General features: G+C 41.5%; 1 protein-coding gene across 9 annotated transcripts in view; it reads right to left on the bottom strand.

Moving 5' to 3' along the window:
* The window catches only part of RARB (retinoic acid receptor beta), a 965,418-nt gene that overhangs the window by 48,465 nt on the left and 894,676 nt on the right, over positions 1-22,277 (bottom strand). For all 9 annotated transcript variants that reach the window (XM_073568382.1, XM_073568363.1, XM_073568380.1 and 6 more), the window contains one exon: positions 16,894-17,054. In XM_073568382.1, coding sequence (XP_073424483.1) covers positions 16,894-17,054 — 161 coding nt within the window. The remainder of the gene's footprint in view (positions 1-16,893; positions 17,055-22,277) is intronic.

Here is a 22,277-nt window from a genome sequence, read left to right as displayed (position 1 = left end):
TAATCTATCACATAATGTCGGGGGTTTAAATGATGTTTTGTTTTTTAACTAAAATTGTAGCACATTTTATTTGGATCTTATGTTGCACACGAGCTTATATGCAGAGCATAGTGCTTGTACCACTGATGCCAAGGCTCAGGGGTCAGCACTGCAGCGCTGAGGTCCTGGGTCCAAATCCCAACAAGGACAACATCTGCAAGAAGTTTGTATGTTCTCCCCGTGTTTGCGTGGGTTTCCTCCGGGTTCTCCGGTTTCCTCCACATTCCAAAGACATACTCATAGGAAACTAGATTGTGAGCCCCATCTCGGACAGTGCCAATAATGTCTGTAAAGCGCTGTGGAATATGATAGTGCTATATAAGCAATACATAATAAAAAAATTAATAATGCTTTTGTCAAGGAGCAGTCATGAAACCTATAGGGATTTTTTTATTTGCACAGTGTAAATATACAATGGGTACAGAAAGTATTCAAACCTCTTTAAATTTTTCACTCTTTGTTTCATTTCAGCCATTTGGTAAATTCAAAAAAGTTCATTTTTGTTCTTAAAAAACCCCAGAAATGTAGAAATTTTTGCAAATTTATTAATTGATGTGCCGTGAGTTTTCTGTTATTTGTATTCTAGCTTTCTGACTGGGCACTCTGCCCTTCACCATGCAGTGATTTTAATTACATCTTATCACATTTGGTTCTGACCAACCCATAAATATAGGCTTTACCAAGTTATTAGCCATAGGTACAGCTGGTTTCACATTAGCGTATTTTACATGCAGCGCACGGTGCCACTAAGCCCCACCCCCTGCCCTCCCCATCCGGTCATCGCCTCCTACTATCGCACACGGCTGCATGCGATCTGCGCACACTATCTTTAGCGTGTTTTCCCCTCAAGCTTTAAACATGCCTCAATCACACCTAACCTCAAAAAGCCCTCTCTTGACCCATCCTCTGTATCTAGCTATCGCCCTATATCACTTCTCCCCTATGCCTCAAAACTACTGGAACAACACGTCCATCTTGAACTATCCTCCCACCTCTCTTCTTGCTCCCTCCTTGACCACTTGCAATCCGGCTTCCGGCCACACCACTCCACTGAAACTGCCCTAACTAAGGTCACCAATGACCTACTAGCCGCCAAGGCCAAGCAACACTACTCTGTCCTTCTCCTCCTGGACCTGTCCTCTGCCTTTGACACAGTGGACCATTCCCTATTACTACAGACCCTCTCATCTCTTGGTATCACAGACTTGGCCCTATCTTGGATTGCGTCATACCTAGCAGACCGGACATTCAGCGTCTCCCATTCGCACACCACCTCCACACCGCGCCCCCTATCCGTCGGAGTCCCGCAAGGTTCATTCCTAGGGCCCCTGCTCTTCTCCGTTTACACCTTCGGCCTCGGACAGCTCATAGAATCTCATGGCTTTCAGTATCATCTCTATGCTGATGACACACAGATCTACATCTCTGGACCAGATATCACCTTCCTACTAAACAGAATCCCTCAATGTATGTCTGCTATTTCATCCTTCTTCTCCGCTAGATTTCTAAAACTTAATATGGACAAAACAGAATTAATCATCTTTCGCCCATCTCACGTGACCCCCCCAACAGACCTATCCATTAAAGTAAACGGCTGCCCACTCTCTCCAGTCCCACAAGCTCGCTGCCTCGGGGTTATCCTTGACACTGATCTCACCTTCAAACCACATATCCAAGCCCTTTCCGCTTCCTGCCGACTTCAACTCAAATATATTTCACGGATCCGTACATTCCTCAACCAAGAATCTGCAAAAACCCTAGTCCATGCCCTCATCATCTCCCGCCTTGACTACTGCAACCTCCTGCTCTGTGGCCTCCCCTCTAACACTCTCACACCCCTCCAATCTATTCTTAGCTCTGCTTCCCGACTAATCCACCTGTCCCCCCGCTATTCCCTGGCCTATCCCCTCTGTCAATCCCTGCACTGGCTCCCCATTACCCAAAGACTCCAGTTCAAAACCCTAACCATGACATACAAAGCCATCCACAACCTGAGTCCTCCGTACATCTGTGACCTAGTCTCCCGGTACTTACCTGCATGAAACCTCCGATCCTCACAAGATCTCCTTCTGTACTCCCCTCTTATCTCCTCTTCCCACAATCGCATACAAGATTTCTCCCGCGCATCCCCTCTACTCTGGAACTCTCTACCACAACATATCAGACTCTCGCCTACCAAGGAAACCTTCAAAAAGAACTTGAAGACCTACCTCTTCCGACAAGCCTACAACTTGCAGTAACCACCAATCCACCAAATCGCTGCACGACCAGCTCTACCCTCGCCTACTGTATCCTCACCCATCCCGTTATAGATTGTGAGCCCTCGCGGGCAGGGTCCTCTCTCATCCTGTACCAGTCGTGACTTGTATTGTTTAAGATTACTGTACTTGTATGTATTATGTATACCCCTCCTCACATGTAAAGCGCCATGGAATAAATGGAGCTATAATAATAAATAATAATAATATTAATAATTTGGAGGAGGTTGATGGATAGGTCTGGACAAACGCTTCTCCATGAACAAGTGCAGGTGAAGGATCTGTAATACTTATATACTAGTCCCTATAACATTTGTTACAGTAAAGATAAAGTGTGCAACTGTTTTAATTTAGAGGAAATGGGTAAACTGCTTGGATGAACATAATTTCACATTACTGTGGCATGACGGATGCAAACATTGCTCTGCAATAGTTTTACAAGAAAATCACATCACTATCCCGTACTATTCTCTCTAGTAAACTTCTAGGGCTGATTTCATATTGGCTCTAGCTATTTAAATGTCCTACACAAAAGAACATAGGGTGGTTTTCAATTCCCCAGCTGTGTTTCAATAACTGGGGGTGCACATTAACGGGAACATGTCAGCAACTTTTTCCGATATAAGATGCAGGAGCAGCCGTTCAGGGCTTATCTACAGCATTCTATAATGCTGTAGATAAGCCCCCAATCTGACCTGAAAGATAAGAAAAAATACATTTTATAATACTCACCCTGGGGGTCTGGCGCCTCCATTCTTCTTGCGATGCCGCCCTCCTGTTGCTTCATGGCTCCCTGACATCGCGCTCCTGCACAGTCGTACTTATCTGCCCAGTTGAGGACTGAGTAAAGTACTGCAGTGCGCAGGCGCTGAGCCTCTCTGACCTTTCCCAGTGCCTGCGCACTGCAGTACTTTGGTCTGCCCTCGTATCTGACAGGTTCGCTTTAAGTAATAGTATAGGTCATCAATGTCTGATCGGTGGGAAGGCAGCACCCAGCATCCTTGCCAATCAGCGGATCTCAGTGTCGGCAGCTGGAACGGACCATTTATGAAGCTGTACAGCACAACTCCATCTACAGTATAGTAGCCTCAGCTAAATCAATAGGGGGCAGAAGTGCAGTACCACTATACAGTAAACGGAGCTGCACTGTACAGTTCAGTAACTGGCCAGTTGTAGGCGTTTAATCAAACTAGGGCCATTTCCACTACACAGAGATATAGACTTCAGTCCTAACAGAGGATTTTTCATAGGTTCCCATTCAGATGGAGACTACAGTCTTAGTGAGGATTGGCATAGAATAGGGACCTGGAAAATGAGAAATGCATTAACGTGGCTTCCAGGTACACATAACTTGGCCATTTTATGCGCTAAACTTTCTCAATTTTTCATACTTCTAATGCAGTAATGCAATTCATTATTCATTTTTCATGTTTGCATGGTTTGGCGCTACAGTGTGCTTCCTTTTTCTATCCTAACGACAGACCATCAATGTTAAAATGGTGGGCAACCTCTTTAAGGATGGTAAATGGGTAAATGGAAATTTTGTTACCAAGGTAAAATGTGCTGCCTTATCACTCATTATATATATTGTATAATACAGCTAACCCCTAACATACCATGGGGATCCCAGAAAGCAAATGTTGTGCTTGTGAATTGCACAGTAATAATGGGAGGGAAATAGTGGTTCCTATAAGAGGAAGAGTTGATTGACTTGAGGAAAAAAAAATTTGAAAGAATTTTCTTACATGAACAGCACTCTTTTCCTGACCATTAACATCCAATCAGTTATTCACAATGGATGGGCCAATTTTGCCCAAATCTAGAAAAGATCCAAATTGCAAAACCCCACACAGGCAGCTGGAGTGTGTGAAACCATAGACTGAACAGGAATTTCTCCACAAGGACAACAGCTTTCCATATTCTATTTTTATCTTTCATGACGATAAAATGTACATTACTTTCACACCAAATCTATAGATAAGCATGATCTTGTTACCGTTATTCCCCATAAGTTAAAATTGTGTTTGGTGCACATCCAGTCTAATATATCTGGGAACTGTTTGTAATTTGTGATTAACTTCCCAGAGGGCAGTCAGTGGAACAGCCATTTCCATGAGAAACTGATGTCTCGTGTGGTAAAATTTAATATAAAAGAAATAGAACTTCCTTCAGCTCATATTCCAGAAGAGAATCCCAATGAAAAAATAGCCATGACTCCAGGAAAAGAAGAAAGACATCATGAAAGAGTCAGCAAAGAAGTTCACCATGAAAGAAAATGGAAAGGTGAACTCTCCCTTGGAAATGCTCAACACAATCAATCTCAACCCACCGGGAACGCGGAAATTAAAAGGAATAAACTTCTGCTCAGAAAGCTGAAATGGGGGATAGGAAGCCACAAAGCCAAATGCGAAGCTGAGGAGTCCTCAATGAAATCTATTCCTGGCACTGCCACGCAAGCTGGAATGCAGGTGGAGAAAGGCCCGCCATAAATTCAGCTCTCAAGTCCAATTAACCTGAAAACCGCCAACTCAGAAGACTCCCATTAGAGTTTGAGAGCAAAACAAATTTACTGAAAGTGTCCAGTTCACGGATCGCTCAGTGAATTTGAAACCTGTGAGTCCCAGGGTAGAGGTACATGAAGTCATAGGAGACAAAAAGGTTGTAATTGCTGACACCACGAAGATGCATCTCCCCAATTACAAAGTAGCACACCAGTCCACCATCACAAGAAAAACCAAGGTAACACCAGGCGAAATAGGGTTTGGGGTTGTTAAACCCACTACCAAGGATTGACAGCTGCTGTAGTACCCTTAGGTTGGGAGATCCCGTCGTATAGAGCAAGTAGTGGGAGGATAGGAGTAGCAGTTTGAGCTGCTGATGTAACTCAAGAACTAATAAGATATTCTACATGATTGACCATGCAGTTTATTCTTAATGTGTTTCGAAGTTGGACCAACTTCTTCATCAGGAGAGCTAAATATTGTGAGTCTCTTCATGAAAAAGTTGGTCCAACTTCGAAAGGCATTGAGAATAAACAGCATGGTCAATCTTGTACAATGTCTTCTGGATTCTCGAATTACATCAGCAGGGCAGACTATCCTCCCACGACTTAGTCCGCCATCACAGTTGTATAGCTCATGTGCTGTAATATTCAGGTTCCCGTCCCACAAGGGAATCAAGCTTGGATTTACTGATTTCCTCTAAAGAGTTCTCATTCAACACTACCATACTAACAGGGTCTGTACAACTGGACTGGCGCATAGAAAATATGGTGCAAATATTCAAAAAGGAGCCTGGAGATTATAGGTGCGTAAGGTTAACCTCTACCATTGGCAAATCCTTGAGGGTTTTCTAACAATACCTGGAGTATCTCATTTAGAATAACCTCATAGTCCAACATTAACATATCGTTATGAGGAATTGCTCCTGTCAAACTAATTTGATAAGGGGAAGGGAAGGATTTTTTTCCCCTAATATGGGGCAATTAGAATTTGCCTCATAGGGTTTTTGACTTCCCCTGGGTCAGCATGTTAGGTTATAGGCTGGAATCAATGCACTTGTGTCTTCTTTTCTTCTTTCAACTTTAAAACTAAGAAACTATAATTTTCATGCCCTGTAACTAGCCATCTGCTCTTGTTAAGTGAGTGGTTTCTTTTTCATCAGAATTCTGCCCACATAAAAAGAGCTAGAACTTAATTTGCTTCCAAATCTCAGCATCCATTGTTGCTTACATTATCCAATGGCTTACCTGCCATGAACTCAATACCTGATTATCTGTTGCACCTTTATACCTTCTGATAGAAAGAAGAGCAACAGCTGAGACAAAGAATTGCCTCCACCTAACACAATTCCTTTCAGCATCTCTGCCACTTGGTGACAGATTGCACTTGACAACAGGCAGTGGACACTAAAAAGGAGAGACAGCTACTGGCTAGCACATGAAAATGATTTTTCAGGTTAAGACAACTGAGTTTATAAATGAAGTGACTTGCAGTTTGGCTATTTAACACATTTTATCAAATGAAAACAAGTCATGACCATTTAAGACATACTTTTTTTTGCGTATTTGCAAACTTGTAAACTTTATTCTTGCAGGTTAAAGCCTGAAAATGCATTTGGGAATGTATTTGGATGTTCATGGCATTCCAGGTTTATCAGATCATCACTGTAACAAACAGAATGTCTTGAATCCAAGAAAAAAAAAAAGAACAAGTTTGGCCCCAGCATTAAGGCCGGTTTCACACTAGCGCATTTTCAGCGCGCGCACGGCCGGGGGTAGCTCCGCCCCCGATCCGGCTCTCTGCCCGGCGTGCCCGCCCCTTCCTTGTAGCGCCGCCTCCTAGCGGACAGCGGCGCCTGCGATCGGCGCACCCTATCTTTAGCATAGGGTGCGCCGATCGTGCGCAGGTCGTGCGCTAGTTGCGCTTTGACCTGCGCTGCGCACTTATGACGGTGCGCCGTGCGCGCCAAAATCCGAAAAGTTGGATTTTGGCGCGCACGGCGCACCGTCAAAAGTGCGCAGCGCAGGTCAAAGCGCAACTAGCGCACGACCTGCGCACGATCGGCGCACCCTATGCTAAAGATAGGGTGCGCCGATCGCAGGCGCCGCTGTCCGCTAGGAGGCGGCGCTACAAGGAAGGGGCGGGCACGCCGGGCAGAGAGCCGGATCGGGGGCGGAGCTACCCCCGGCCGTGCGCGTGCTGAAAATGCGCTAGTGTGAAACCGGCCTTAAAGGAAGAAAAAGCAGCGGCAATTGGGAAGGCACATAGTGCAAGTTTCTCTGGTCTCAGCAGTTTTTGTCACAGTCACATCTTTGAATTTTCATGGCTTCCTAAGAATTAACAATCACAGGAATATGTACATCCTTTGAAAATATAATAATCTCTGCTATCAATTATAAATGAAAGTCTTGATGATCGGTCATTGTCTACATTACACAAGCTCATCCGTATCTTCATTGAAAGTCTGTAGACTGTCTGTGCACCTTCAAAGGACACTTTTTTTCCTATTTAAATAAATTATTACCCTCGCAAAATAATGTTCCGTATTGCAAGAAGTGGAACTCAAGCACGTTGCTGGCATTTCACTAGCATTTGACTTGAATAATTTAGGCTTTTAAATTCTTGATTACACCTCATGCTTACGTATCAGAGCACAATCCTGGGAGTATTATAGCTTGCAAAATGAGAATGGCAAACTCTATCTTCAACATCTTTTGCTCAGTGCTTGAGCTGGAATGGTGTTGTGTTTCCTGATGGAGGTCATTCTACGTGCGCTTGTGTGTTAGTGCCAAACACAATCACAGCTTACACACACACACAGTCATTCAAGCACAAAGTGCCCAATCCTAGGAATACAATAGATCCTTACATATTGGGAAAGAACCAATTGTTGTTTGTCTCTTCATGGCCGACTGTGTGAAAAATTATAAAATATATAAACCATCTTTTTATTTTTTTGCGGCCCAGGCACCACACTGCAGTAGCCGCCTACACCCAATGCCATGTCCATAAGTGGTGGCTGAGTTTCTATAAGTATTTTGACGATTCGACGCACAATTTTCAGATAATGCAGCAGGGTTTATTCCACTAAACTGGGCAGCCATTAACGTGATTGTTAATGGTCAGCCAGTTTTGTGAATAAAAATATGGTAATTCAAGAATTACTGTGTGTCAAATTAACTGTCACAATCCATTTATGGATTTGTGGCAGATCTGGCTTTTCATATTAAAACTTTTTTCTTTCAGGCCATCGGGGGTTAATGTCAGTTTTTTCCCCCCCGCTGGCCTGCTGGTGTAATTGCAGTGCTGCTTTGTTTGCTGATGCAGGTGGTGACCACTCCCACCATCCTTTAAAAGGTCACCTGATGCATCAGCTGACTGTTGGTGATACAGGTCCTTTCTGGAGACCAACCTAGCAAGAGCAGCTCTCAGGTGTTCAGCCAAAGTCTGGTGTATTAGAGTCCTTTTGATGTGCTATCTGTGCTGTGGAGTTTGCAGTGGTGATTAAGCTAAGTGCTGTCTTCTTGTTACCTCGTCCTTTCCGTGTCTGTTCCCCTCCCCTTGTATTTCTTACCAGTAGTGGCTAGGCTAGAGTCCTAAGCCGGCCAGTGCATTAGCAAGGGCAGTTGGAGGTGTGAGAGCAGGGAAAGGCTCAGGTTGGAGCTCAGGAGGTGACCGTCCCTGGTTCCCTATTGTCAGGGCCTTCCTCTTTCCTATCCCATCGGCGTTAAGTCGCTTAATATTTTGGTGAACGACCAATCGCAGGGTCGTGTCAAACTGGACCAGTCACTCCGTGACATTAACACTCTATTTGAAAACCCACAGCATATGGGTATGATTTCGGCCACAGGTATCGCCCTCAAAGTGAATACTAAGCCTGAGCCCTTTAAAGGGAACCTGTCATGTCGCTAAAGATAAACCCTCAACTTTTGACATATATGTACGTCTAATGGCATCAAGGTGTTAATAGTGTTTGGGGAAGTAACAGGATTCCTCTAAAGAAGAACTCTGACTGAAATTATTATGGGCTAAAACAGTGTGAATATATACAGTCATGGCCAAAATTGTTTTCACCCTTCAAGTTGTTCCAGAAAATGAAGTATTTCTACCATAAAATTATTGCAGTTACGAATGCTTTGTTATACACGTGTTTATTTCCTTTGTGTGTATTGGAACAACACAAAAAAAGCGAGAGAAAAAAAAGTCAAATTGGACATAATTTCACACAAAGCCCCAAGACTGTGCCGGACACTAATTGTTGGCACCTGCAACTTAATCTTTGGATGCACACCGTTTAGAATAAATAACTGAAATCAATTGCTTCCTATAACCATCAACAAGCTTTTAACACTTCTCAACTTGAATTCTGGTCTACTCTACTTTTGCAAACTGCTCCAGGTCTCTCATATTTGAAGGCGCCTTCTCCCAACAGCAATTTAAAGATCTCTCCACAGATGTTCAATGGGATTTAGATTCAGACTCATTGCTGGCCACTTCCAAATTCTCCAAAGCTTTGTTTCCATCCATTTCTAGGTGCTTCTTGAAGTATGTTTGGGGTCATTGTCTTGCTGGAAGACCCAAGATCTAGGGCACAAACCCAGCTTTTTGACACTGGGAGCTACATTGTGACCCCAAATTATTTGGTAATCTTCAGATTTTATGGTGCCTTGCACACAGTCAAAGCACCCAGTGCCATAAGCAGTAAAACAACCCCAAAATATCGTTGAACCTCCACCATATTTCATTGTAGGAAAGATTCTCTTTTTTTTTTTGTAGGCCTCATTCTGTTTTTGGTAAACAGTAGAATTATGTGCTCTATCAAAAAGCTCTATCTTGGTCTCATCTGTCCAAAAGACACTTTCCCACAAGGATTCTGACTTACTCAAGTACATTTAACAAACTGTAGTCTAGCTTTTTATTTCTCTCTATGAGCAGTGGGGTCCTCCTGGGTGTCCTGCCATAGCATTTCATTTTATTCAAATCTCAACAGATAGTTCACGCTGACACTGATGAGCCCTTAGCCTCCAGGACAGCTTGAATTTATTTGGAACTTAATTGGAACCTTTTATCCACCATTAGGACTATCCTGCGTTTCATAAATTTTCTCTGCCGTCCAAGTCCAGGGAAATTAGCTACAGTGCCATGGATTGTAAACTTCTTGATTATGTTGTGCACCGCAGACAAAGGAGCATCAAGCCCTCAGTTATCTTTTTTTTGTTCTCCAGGCTTAGTATGGCAGACACAGACACACAATGCAAAGATTGAGTCAACTTCTCCCCTTTTAATCTGGTTTCAAGTGTAATTTTCATAATGCCCACACCTGTTGTTACTTGCCACAGGTGGGTTTGAACGAGCATCACATGCTTGAATCAAAGCGGTTTGCTAGTTTACCCACAATTTTGGAAAGCTGCCAACAATTTTGTCCAGCTCATTTTTGGCAATTTGTGTGAAATTATGTCCAATTTGCCTTTTTTTTCTATTTTTATTGTGTTGTTCATATACACACAAAGGAAATAAACATGTGTATAACAAAATGTGTAATTGCAATAATTTTCTGGGAGAAATACTTCATTTTCTGGAACAATTTCAAGGGTGCCAACACTTTCGGCCATGACTTTATATAATGTAGTGTCAATATATTAATATTTTCATTGATCGCTGTCTTCTCCTATTTACAGCACCGCTCCAGTCCTCTTCTGGATCATGTGATGACTATTCTGACTTGCTGGCTCACACTGCAGTTTATGAGTGAGCTGGCAGAAGTAGCTATTAGAGCCTTTTTCTGACACTCCATAGACGAACATTATAAAAGCGATTTCCTGCTAACACATTAAGGCTAAGTGCACACGTACCGGAACTCTCGCGGAAATTACCGCGAGAATTCCGGAATTCCAGTCCGCGGGAAAAATCGCATTTTAAATTCCCGCGATTTTCCCGCGGAAAAACTAGCATTTTGCAAGCGTAATTAGCTTGCAAAATGCTAGCGTTCTCCAAGCGATCTGTAGCATCGCTTGGAGAACTGATTCACAGGTTGGTCACACTCGTCAAACATAGTGTTTGACAAGTGTGACCAACTTTTTACTACTGAGGCCGCCTATGCGGCATCAATAGTAAAAGAATGTAAAAAAAAAATAAAAAATACTGTTATTCTTACCCTCCGACGTCCCGCGCAGGCGTTCCCAGTAATCCTTTGCGAAAATGCCCGCGATGACGTCAGTTCTCGCGGGATCGCGACGTCTCGCGGTAATTCGCGATGACGTCGCGCGAATGACCGCGAGACTTCGCGATCCCGTGAGAACGGACGCCATCGTGGGCATTTTCGCAAAGGACTACTGGGAACGAGAGCGTGAAGAGAAGCAGGAAGACTGCGCGGGACGTCGGAAGGTAAGAATAACAATATTTTTTATTTTTAAATTCTATTTTTTGCAGGGATATGGTACCCAAAGCCCGGAGGACAGTCTCCTCTCCTCCGGACCGTGGGTACCATCCGCAAATGTTCTGCTTACTTTCCGCATGGTGTGCACAGCCACTTGCGGGAAGTAAGCGGAACAATGCATTCCTATGGGTGCGGGATCGCCGCGATTCCGCAAATTAATGAGCATGCTGAGGTTTTTACCGCAGCATTAGTACAGCATTGCGGAATCCCATAGGAATGCATGGGATGCTTATTTTTCGCGTTTTCGCGGCAAAATCGCGCGGTTAAAACCGCCGCGGAAACGCGAAAAAAACGCCACGTGTGAACTCAGCCTAACTCTACTGTGATCTGAACTGTCGAAACTTCAGTGAAGTGACTCAGAATAGGACGGCGGCGGCAATGGACAGCGGAGAAGACGATGATTGGTGAATATATTAATTCACCTACACTCTACATTACATGTACACTCACTGGCCACTTTATTAGGTACACCTGTCCAACTGTGTGTTAAGACTTAATTTCTAATCAGCCAATCACATGGCGGCAACTCAGTGCATTTAGGCATGTAGACATGGTCAAGACAATCTCCTGCAGTTCAAACCGAGCATCAGTATGGGGAAGAAAGGTGATTTGAGTGCCTTTGAACGTGGCATGATTGTTGGTGCCAGAAGGGCTGGTCTGAGTATTTCAGAAACTGCTGATCTACTGGGATTTTCACGCACAACCATCTCTAGGGTTTACAGAGAATGGTCCGAAAAAGAAAAAAAATCCAGTGAGCGGCAGTTCTGTGGCCGGAAATGCCTTGTTGATGCCAGAGGTCAGAGGAGAATGGGCAGACTGGTTCGAGCTGATAGAAAGGCAACAGTGACTCAAATTGCCACCCGTTACAACCAAGGTAGGCAGAAGAGCATCTCTGAACGCACAGTGCGTCGAACTTTGAGGCAGATGGGCTACAGCAGCAGAAGACCACACCGGGTACCACTCCTCTCAGCTAAGAACAGGAAACTGAGGCTACAATTTGCACAAGCTCATCGAAATTGGACAGTAGAAGATTGGAAAAACGTTGCCTGGTCTGATGAGTCTCGATTTCTGCTGCGACATTCGGATGGTAGGGTCAGAATTTGGCGTAAACAACATGAAAGCATGGATCCATCCTGCCTTGTATCAACGGTTCAGGCTGGTGGTGGTGGTGTCATGGTGTGGGGAATTTTTTCTTGGCACTCTTTGGGCCCCTTGGTACCAATTGAGCATCGTTGCAACGCCACAGCCTACCTGAGTATTGTTGCTGACCATGTCCATCCCTTTATGACCACAATGTACCCAACATCTGATGGCTACTTTCAGCAGGATAATGCGCCATGTCATAAAGCTCGAATCATCTCAGATTGGTTTCTTGAACATGACAATGAGTTCACTGTACTCAAATGGCCTCCTCAGTCACCAGATCTCAATCCAATAGAGCATCTTTGGGATGTGGTGGAACGGGAGATTCGCATCAGGGATGTGCAGCCGACAAATCTGCGCCAACTGTGTGATGCCATCATGTCAATATGGTCCAAAATCTCTGAGGAATGCTTCCAGCACCTTGTTGAATCTCTGCCACGAAGAATTGAGGCAGTTCTGAAGGCAAAAGGGGGTCCAACCCGTTACTAGCATGGTGTACCTAATAAAGTGGCCAGTGAGTGTACATTCACACAGGTTTATCTTATTTAGTTCTTTAATATACTAATTAAAAAATTTAAGAGTTATGTCCTACATTTTTACATTGGTAATAAAAGGAGCTTGAGTTTCTAAAGAAAAAAGAAAAATATGTGGCTGATTCATCATTGATCTTTGCCTTTTTTTCTGTTATTCTGTGTTTTGCGTCTATTTTTTGTTTGTGCCTTTCTTAAAGTTTCATTTTACAGTGGGTACGGAAAGTATTCAGCCCCTTTAAATTTTTCACTCTTTGTTTCATTGCAGCCATTGAGAAAAAAAAAAAAAGAACTCTTTTGAATTTACTAATTAATGTACACTCTGCACCCCATCTTGGCTGAAAAGAAACAGAAATGTAGAAATGTTTGCAAATTTATTTAAAAAAAACCCTGAAATCTCACATGGTCATAAATATTCAGACCCTTTGCTCAGACACTCATATTTAAGTCACATGCTGTCCATTTCCTTGTGATCCTCCTTGAGATGGTTCTACTCCTTCATTGGAGTCCAGCTGTGTTTAATTAAACTAATAGGACTTGATTTGGAAAGGCACACACCTGTCTATATAAGACCTCACAGCTCACAGTGCATGTCAGACCAAATGAGAATCATGAGGTCAAAGGAAGTGGCCAAGGAGCACAGAGACAGAACTGTGGAAAGGCACAGATCTGGCCAAGGTTGCAAAAGAATTTATGCAGTACTCAAGGTTCCTAAGAGCACAGTGGCCTCCATAATCCTTAAATGGAAGAAATCTTGGACCACCAGAAGTCTTCCTAGACCTGGCCATCCAGCCAAACTGAGCAATCGTGGGAGAAGAGCCTTAGTGAGAGAGGTAAAGAAGAACCCCAAGATCACTGTGGCTGAGCTCCACAGATGCAGTAGCGAGATGAGAGAAAGTTCTACTATGTCAACTATCAATGCAGCCCTCCACCAGTTAGGCATTTATGGCAGAGTGGCCTGACGGTGCCTCTACTTAGTGCAAGACATATGAAAGCCCGCATAGAGTTTGCTAAAAAACACATGAAGGACTCCCAGACTATGAGAAATAAGATTCTCTGGTCTGATGAGATGAAGATAGAACTTTTTGGTGATAATTCTAAGCGGTATGTTTGGAGAAAATCAGGCACTGCTCATCACCTGTCCAATACAATTCCAACAGTGAAACATGTTGGTGGCAGCATCATGTTATGGGGATGAAAACCTCTTCCAGAGTGCTCTGGACCTCAGACTTGGCCAAAGGTTCACCTTCCAACAAGACAATGACCCAAAGAACACAGCTAAAATAACAAAGGAGTGGCTTCAGTACAACTCTGTGACCATTCTTGACTGGCCCAGCCAGAGCCCTGACCTAAACCCAATTGAGCATCTCTGGAGAGACCTGAATATGGCTGTCCACCAATATTCACCATCCAACCTGACGGAACTGGAGAGGATCTGCAAGGAAGAATGGCAGAGGATCCCCAAATCCAGTTGTGAAAAACTTGTTGCATCATTCCCAAGAAGACTCATGGCTGTACTAGCTCAAAAGGGTGCTTCTACTCAATACTGAACAAAGGGTCTGAATACTTATGGCCATGTAATATTTCAGTTTTTATTTTTTAATATATTTGCAAAAATTTCTACATTTCTGCTTTTTTTTCAGTCAAGATGGGGGAGTGTACATTAATGAGAAAAAAATGAACTTTTTTAAATTTTCCAAATGGCTGCAATGAAACAGAAAGTGAAAAATTTAAAGGGGTCTGAATACTTTCTGTACCCACTGTATGTGTTTATCTGTTTTGTTTTGTTTTTTAGTTCACCATTATGGGTGGGCATATAGGGCATTTAGATGTTTTTGTCCACTACATAATTTGTGACTTTTTAAGAAAAGTACCAAACTTTTTGCAAAAATGTACTCCAGTGCCCTGCTGGAATGATTTTATGCATGCCAAAAATTTTTGCAACATTTTGCAAAATGCGTGACTTTTTTGCGCTAAAAAGTCACAAAAGATGTTAAAGACAAAATAAATCTTTAATTTTTTTTTATTTTGCACAAAATTCATAAACCACGTGCACCACTTTCACAAATTTGCTGCAAAAAAAAAAAAGGCAACAAATGCAACAAGACAAAAAAGAAAAGTGATGGAAATTATGATTTGGGGCCAATGTGTTACATGTGGGGCCCCTTCAATGTGTGTGCAGGTACAGGAGAACATCTGTTGGGGGCTTTATGTAGTTATGGACAAAAGCTTTACCTAAATAGGCAATGAAGAAGGCCCATCAATCACACATTGATGGCTTATTCCCACAAGTAACTCATTAAACAATTTTTCCACTTTGAATGCCTTTCGATAGGGCAACTAAATTGCTGGGATTTCTTGGGGAATTACTTATAAAATGCTTATTTCTGCCTCTTGGACATTTGGATGACTGTCAATGGAAAGGTTATTGCTAATAGAGGTAATGGCAAAGATAAGTAAAGTTTGTAAAACTAACAAAGACTTACTGTACTACCTGAAATATCTATACAAGAAATATGTGAAATATATCCCACTTTGTCATTCTTGGTATTCTGATGAAGTATGGTTTGCTTTGTACAATATTGGGGGTCCTTTGTGTTACCTTTATTGCCTGTGAAACATTAGTACCATTACTATTAGTAAACACACACAAAATTCTATTATGTTCTTTATATAATTATATGTATTTTTATTACAAATTCAATGTTGAATTTGGTGTTACAGTATATGAATGAAAATACATTTAATAGATTAATCAATAAAATTTGTATGTTCTAACAGGACACTGACAAATTACCGTAACTTGTTCATATGCGACTGAGAAGGGAACATTAGATTGTGAGCCTCTCTGGTTCATGTACTGAGGGGAGTTTTGACAATATCTATAGATTGCTAAATGTATACTTTGCGTTACTCCACAAACCGATGGTTCTGCACACTGTGCTCTGTGAAGAAAATGCCGATTCACGCTTCCTTCAGCCGACTATTAGAGATATGCCTCCTTACTTATGTTATGTAGTGCTAACACACAGCACAGTATTATAGTCCAGAGCTGTATTCATAATGCTGCTGGTTAGAAACCTCGCACAGATTAGCTGCGCTTCAGTTTTGGAAATATTATATGTTTTTTGGCAGTTTTCCTTATCACTTTATTGCACTGGTGAAAAGAGAAGATGAGCCTTCGCGGGCAGGGTCCTCTCTCCTCCTGTACCAGCTATGACTTGTATTGTTTAACATTATTGTACTTGTTTTTATTATGTATACCTCTCCTTACATGTAAAGCGCCATGGAATAAATGGCGCTATAACAATAAATAATAATAATAATATCCCAGAATACAAATCACCAGAGAAAGCTGTAAAACATGAATCCTTGGCTGATAAAAATAAATTACAGGATAGGACTAAATTATTAGCACGAGGTACTAAAGAGCTGCATTTATGAAGCTACATTTTATTAGATTGTATCTTATAAAATAAGGTCCAAGAGTGAATTTCTTTTCTAAAAGATTTGAAAATCCAATTATTATTAAGATCACGAACAAAAAATAAAAAAATAAAAAAGTCCTGTAAACTTGGCTCCCCTGGGCACATGACAAGAGAGCCTAGGAGTACCGCCCCACATCTTGCCTTTACGTTAACGCAAGATGGTTTGTCTCGTGTTTCAGTGAAAAAGATCAGGGATGCCCTATTGAAGCTCCGCTGCTAACAATGCCCTTGTGTCCTAGTGTTAATAGTAGCAGAGATTGAATGAACAAGATAGAGCAAATAATGAGCGCAAATTTGTGCAGAGAATATGCAGAGCATAAAGGAGAGGAAACTCTGGACCAAACCTTCTTCATCTTCTTCCTAGAGAACATGTAACGGGAGTCCTAGCATCACATTCATAAATCATGACTAGCAGTAGATGAAAAGAAAATGTAATCCTACATGTGAGATCGGTGTCTGGAGTGCAGCGCTTCCAAATCATTAGTAGGTAAAACTTACCGTAGTGTATTTTCCCAACTGACATAGGGAGGGGAAGGTTTCTTGATGCGCTTTTTTGATTTTCTCTGTCAGGTCATCGAGCTCGGCTGTCATTTCATAGTTCTCTATACACTCGTGTTTCGAGGGCTCTTTCTTCTTCTTGTTTCTGTCATTTCTGACTGCTGCAAGAGAGATGAAGACACTTTAGATACTGGCTACTGGGCTTAAACGCCATGTCAAAGTGATTCTTAGTATGTGAAAAACAGTTGTATCATGCCCACGTCAGTAGAAACGGTTAGATAATTGAGATATACAATACTGAGCAAAAGTTTTAGGCATTTGTGGAAAAAATGCTGCAAAGTAAGAATGCTTTCAAAAATAGAAATGTTAATAGTTTCTTTTTAACAATTAACCAAATGCAAGTTGAATGAACAAAAGAGAAATCTCAATCCGAAACAGATTTGGTGTGACCAGAAATTTGGCAGGGAGGTTTTTTCCAAACAGCTTGGAGAAATAACCACAGATCTTCTTTAGATGTAAGGCTGTGAAAATTGTTCGGTCTCTTCATGTAATCATAAACAGACTTGATGGTGTTGGGATCATGTCTGTATTGGGGTCATATCATCACTTCTTTATGCTGAAGATAGTTCTTAATGACATTGTCTATATGTTTGGGATTATTGACTTGACGCAGAATAAATTTGGAGCCAATAAAATACCCCTTGATAGGACTGCATGATGGATACGTTTACGCCAGTATTTCTTAGAAGTGAGGACACCACTAATCTTGACAAATCCCCAACTTTTTTTTGCTGAAGTGCAACCCCAAATTTGTAAGGAAGGTTCACCATGCTTGACTGTTGTGTGCAGACACTCGCTATTGTACCACTCTCCAGTTCTTTGGCAAGTAAACTGCCTTATGTTACCGCCAAATATTTCACATTTTAAATCTTCAGTCCAGAGCACCTGCTGCTATTTTTCAGCATCCTAGTTCATATGTTTTCGTTTATAGTTGATTCACATGTTCTTGTTTCCATGTGGAAAGTAAGTTTTCTTTTGCCGCATTTCATCCATGAAGCTCCTTGTGTCCATACTTCGCTGATCAGTAGGTGGGTGCAGCTAGGTCCCACTAGTTGATGCCAGTTTTGAACTGATAGGTAAAATCGGAGACAAGAAATGCAAATAGGGATTTATCCAGCAAACAAAGAAAAGGTGAGAGGCTTATGAAATCCATCACAGAGGTATCAATTGATGCTGTGTCGAAGGCACAGGATGGTCTCACCAAATAATGATTTGATTTAGATTTCTCTTCTGCTCATTCACTTTTCATTCACATTTTAACTCATAAAAATAAACTATTAACCTCTATTTTTTAAAGTATTCTTATTCTGCAGCATTTTTTTGGCACCTGCTTAAAACTTTTGCACATCACTGTATTTGAATGCCATAGAGTGAACATATATTTGCACAACTAATAGAAATCTTTTGATTGCAGTGTATAATATATTTATATAACTCGTTGATGACCTTTGACACCTAAAAGTGACTGCTACTATAAATCTGGCTATTTCAGGTCTAAAGTAGTTTACTGGGTCTTTTGAAAATTTGCCAAAGACTGGGGATTGTTAAAATGCAAAGAAATAAGTGTTACCCCATGAACATCCATCTACTGTAGTGCCACCTTTAAGTATTCTTTCCCAGGTCTTCCCTAAAACTGGAAATTACATCCAGAGTGGTGGCACTGGATATAAGATGTAATTTTTGTTTCTTCATGTTACAACAATCCCTAGTCTCTGCCAAATTTTGAAAGTATCATTTAAAAGGTGTAGCAATGCCAGGTAGGCTAGGGTTGAATCCTAGTTCTGAAGACTTTGACTAGTGCACCTGGCTAGCTCTGCATATAAACAGGCGAGGTGTTCATTTAAGGCACTCAGCTCAGTGAAGCAGACCAGATTGGATGTGTCTTGGGGCTGAAAAGAGAGACAAACTAGAAGCCCTCTCTGAGAAGAGTTTTCACAGGCCGTGTGCAGAGAACCGCAAGTATCACTGGTTTCTATGGACGACAACTGTTCTGCTTGACTAAGCTGGGGATAGCTCAGCCGTGTATGAGTAGCCAGGGTCTGTTTTGTTTAATTAGTGCCTGGACAAGACTGGGGATTTATGTTTACGAGTTTGTTTTGGAGCTGTGCAACCTGTGGAAAGCATTTAAAACCGAGTGTGTAACATCCATAAGGATTTAATAGAATAAAAATCCCAAATTAGACAAATCTTAAAGGGGTTTTCCCACGAACAAAAGGTCATTTTAATAAATAGATATTGGAATAGTAATAATTTCCACAGTTGGATGTGTTTAATAAAAATGTTCCAGTGCTGAGATAATCCTATATCTGCTGTGTATTGTGTAATGACTGTGTCTGACCATGCTGGGACATGGACTAATCATACCATATCTCCTGGGCAGGGGAAGACGCAAAAGACTATGCTGACATGACAGCATGGGATTGCAGCTGATTCTTTTTGTGAAGTAAAACATTTTACTGAATGTTTTTACACAATATTTTACTTAAAATAAACAATTATTTGCAATCCCAATGTGGTTATGGCTGTATAGTTTTTTTTTCTCCCTCCTCCCTGCCCAGGAGCTGTGGTATGATCAGACCATGTTCTTGTACGGTAAGACACAGCCATTACACAGTACACAACAGGGGCACATTTATAAGATTATCTCAGCACAGGAACATTTTATTTAAACACATCTAATTGTGGAAATTATTATTATTCCAAGATCTATTGATTAAAATCAACTCTTGTTCGTAGGAAAATCCCTTTAAATGTAAATAATATAAACATGATTAAAAGGGTTGCTCCATATTAATTTTTAAAAAGTAAGCCCATGGTGGTTTGAGAATACTAAAAAAAAAACATACCCACCTACCAGACACTCTGTACTGCTGCCTGAGTCCCCTGCTGGTCTCTGTGCTCCCTCTAAAGTCTCAGAAGGCACTAATTGGCTGCAGATGTCATGTGATGTCTCCTCACTTCCTCTTCTAGTTGAGGATGTATGACCATTGCAGCCAATCAGAGCTTTCCGAACTGGAAGAGTGTACAGTTCTGACAAATGGTAGGGAAGTATGTTTATTTTTTTCCAAACCATCACTGACTCATTTTGTAGGTGTCTAGGTGAGTATTTCCATGTAGGTAAAGGTATCTAATTTACTTTCATTTGTTAATGAAGACCGGTGCTGAATTCAACGAATGATTCTATATATAATATCACACATATCGGTTGCATCGGTACATACGTATTAATTGTGTGATGTTTTGATATATGTTGTATTTGTTCTTTATACTTCTTAAATGCAATAGAGCCACGTATAAAACACGATGCTATTCGCTTCTGGGAACACAACCCTATTAGCAGACTGACAGCTTTCCTGAACGTACTTAGCTCCATGCCTGCTTGTGGAGCACAAACATCATTTAGGGCCGGCTTATGAATTTCTGCCAAGGATTACCAGATACAAGGAAATGATTCACAGGGGAATCACTGTACAGTTCTTTTGCAGCAGCTTCACTGCCACCTGATTTTTCCTAAAGCCCTATATGAAAAAGAAAATCCACTCTTCCATTCCAAAACACACACACATTGACATGTACTCATGGACACCCATCTATCTATCTATCTATCTATCTATCATTTTTCTATTTACTATGAATCTATATTAATATAATATTTCTGTTTGTGTGTATTTATCTATTTAGAAAAAATCTCATGTCTATTTTATCCATCTAATATTTTTGTCTGCTCTCTATCTATTTTTGGAAAACAAATCTAATCTCCATCAATTCATTAATCTCTATATTTCTAATTCAGTCAAATGTATTATATCTGTCTACAATTAGGGATGATCGAATAGCTTTGGATAAGAGCTTATCCGAATAGTTATAGCGCTTCCCGAATAGCTGCATCGGTAACCAGGATACCTGGAGCGCTCCCGATGATCAGCTGTTCGGCTCCGCAGCTGCATGTGTCGCGGCTGTGTGACAGTCACAACACATGCATGGATATCCCAACAAACAGGTTCTCCATGCATGTGTTGTGACTGTCACACAGCTGCGACACATGCAGCTGCGGAGCCAAACAGCTGACTACTTATCTATAGTATCCATTTCTGATGTTTTTCTATTTATTATGAATCTACAGCTGGGGGCAGACATACCATTGATACAATCAATGCAGCTGTTTAGGGGCCCGGTAGGTTATTAGGTCCACTGTCATTCTTAAGAGGGTTGTCCACTACTCAGATACCCATTCTCAATTGTAGTCCCTCTTATAAAATAAAAAACGCCAATATTCACCTCCAGTGCAAGGGCCGTTGCAGTGATAACAGCTCGTGCTCTCCCTGGGCTCATGTGACATATGCCATGTGAGCCCTGCAGCCAATCACTGGCAGCTTCACTCTCATTTCGTTTGCACGTAACTAACATATGGAGAGACAAAATCTAAGATAGAAATAAAATGAATATATATTCTGCTGAAAGTAAGTAAAAAGCAACAGCATGTTTTACTTACTAAACTATAGTTTTGATTAAAGAAATGTAAAAGCCATCCCACCAGTGACGAGGTGTGACGAGTTGTACTCAGTCAGGAGGGTCTTAACCTTTAGTATTAAAACCTTATTATGTGTGGAAAATGACCTTAATGTGAATAAGGTCCAAGCAGGACTGGGACCCAAATATTGACACCCAGCAATGGGAAGTTATATAAACATAATGCCCAGATTTAATACTAGAGGTTAGGACGGTCCTGACTGAATACACCTTGGAGCTGGTGGGATGCTTTTTTCACTTTTTTGATTAAAAACAGAGTTTACTAAGTATCCTGTGTTTTTTATAAGCACTATTTCTTTTTACCTACTTATAGCAGGGTATATATTCAATTTATTTCTATCTTCGGTTTTAACTGTTTAATGGCCAGTGTGAACACGCTCCTACTCTTTGCATGAATTCTGACCTACATTCTAGTTCACTTCTTTCACTTTAACATATGGAGGGAGTCAGAGAGCAGCAGCTCTCACTTGTTCCGGGTGTAATTTTTTTCCGAAGGAAGTGAGGTTGAAGTGACTGCTGATTGACTGCAGGGCTCTCATGACATAATGTCACACAAGCCCTGGGAGAGCTGACACGGCGCCCGTAGCAGAGTCTCTGCTGTTCTTATTTTAAAAGAGGAAATATAGCAATTGAGAAGGTATCTACAGTATCTTTCTTTTCTTCTATCATCTATTTATCTACCTTCCATCTGCATGTTAGATTCCCGTATACATGAAGGCTGGGAGAATATAAAGGCAGACATTTGTGTGGACTCTGCTGGGTATACTTATGCCGTCAGAACTTAATTATCTTGA

Source organism: Dendrobates tinctorius, unplaced genomic scaffold (assembly GCF_039654945.1).
Source record: "Dendrobates tinctorius isolate UK_male_01 unplaced genomic scaffold, ASM3965494v1 ptg000005l, whole genome shotgun sequence".
NCBI lineage: Eukaryota > Metazoa > Chordata > Amphibia > Anura > Dendrobatidae > Dendrobates > Dendrobates tinctorius.
This window is presented reverse-complemented; position numbering and strand designations above follow the sequence as displayed.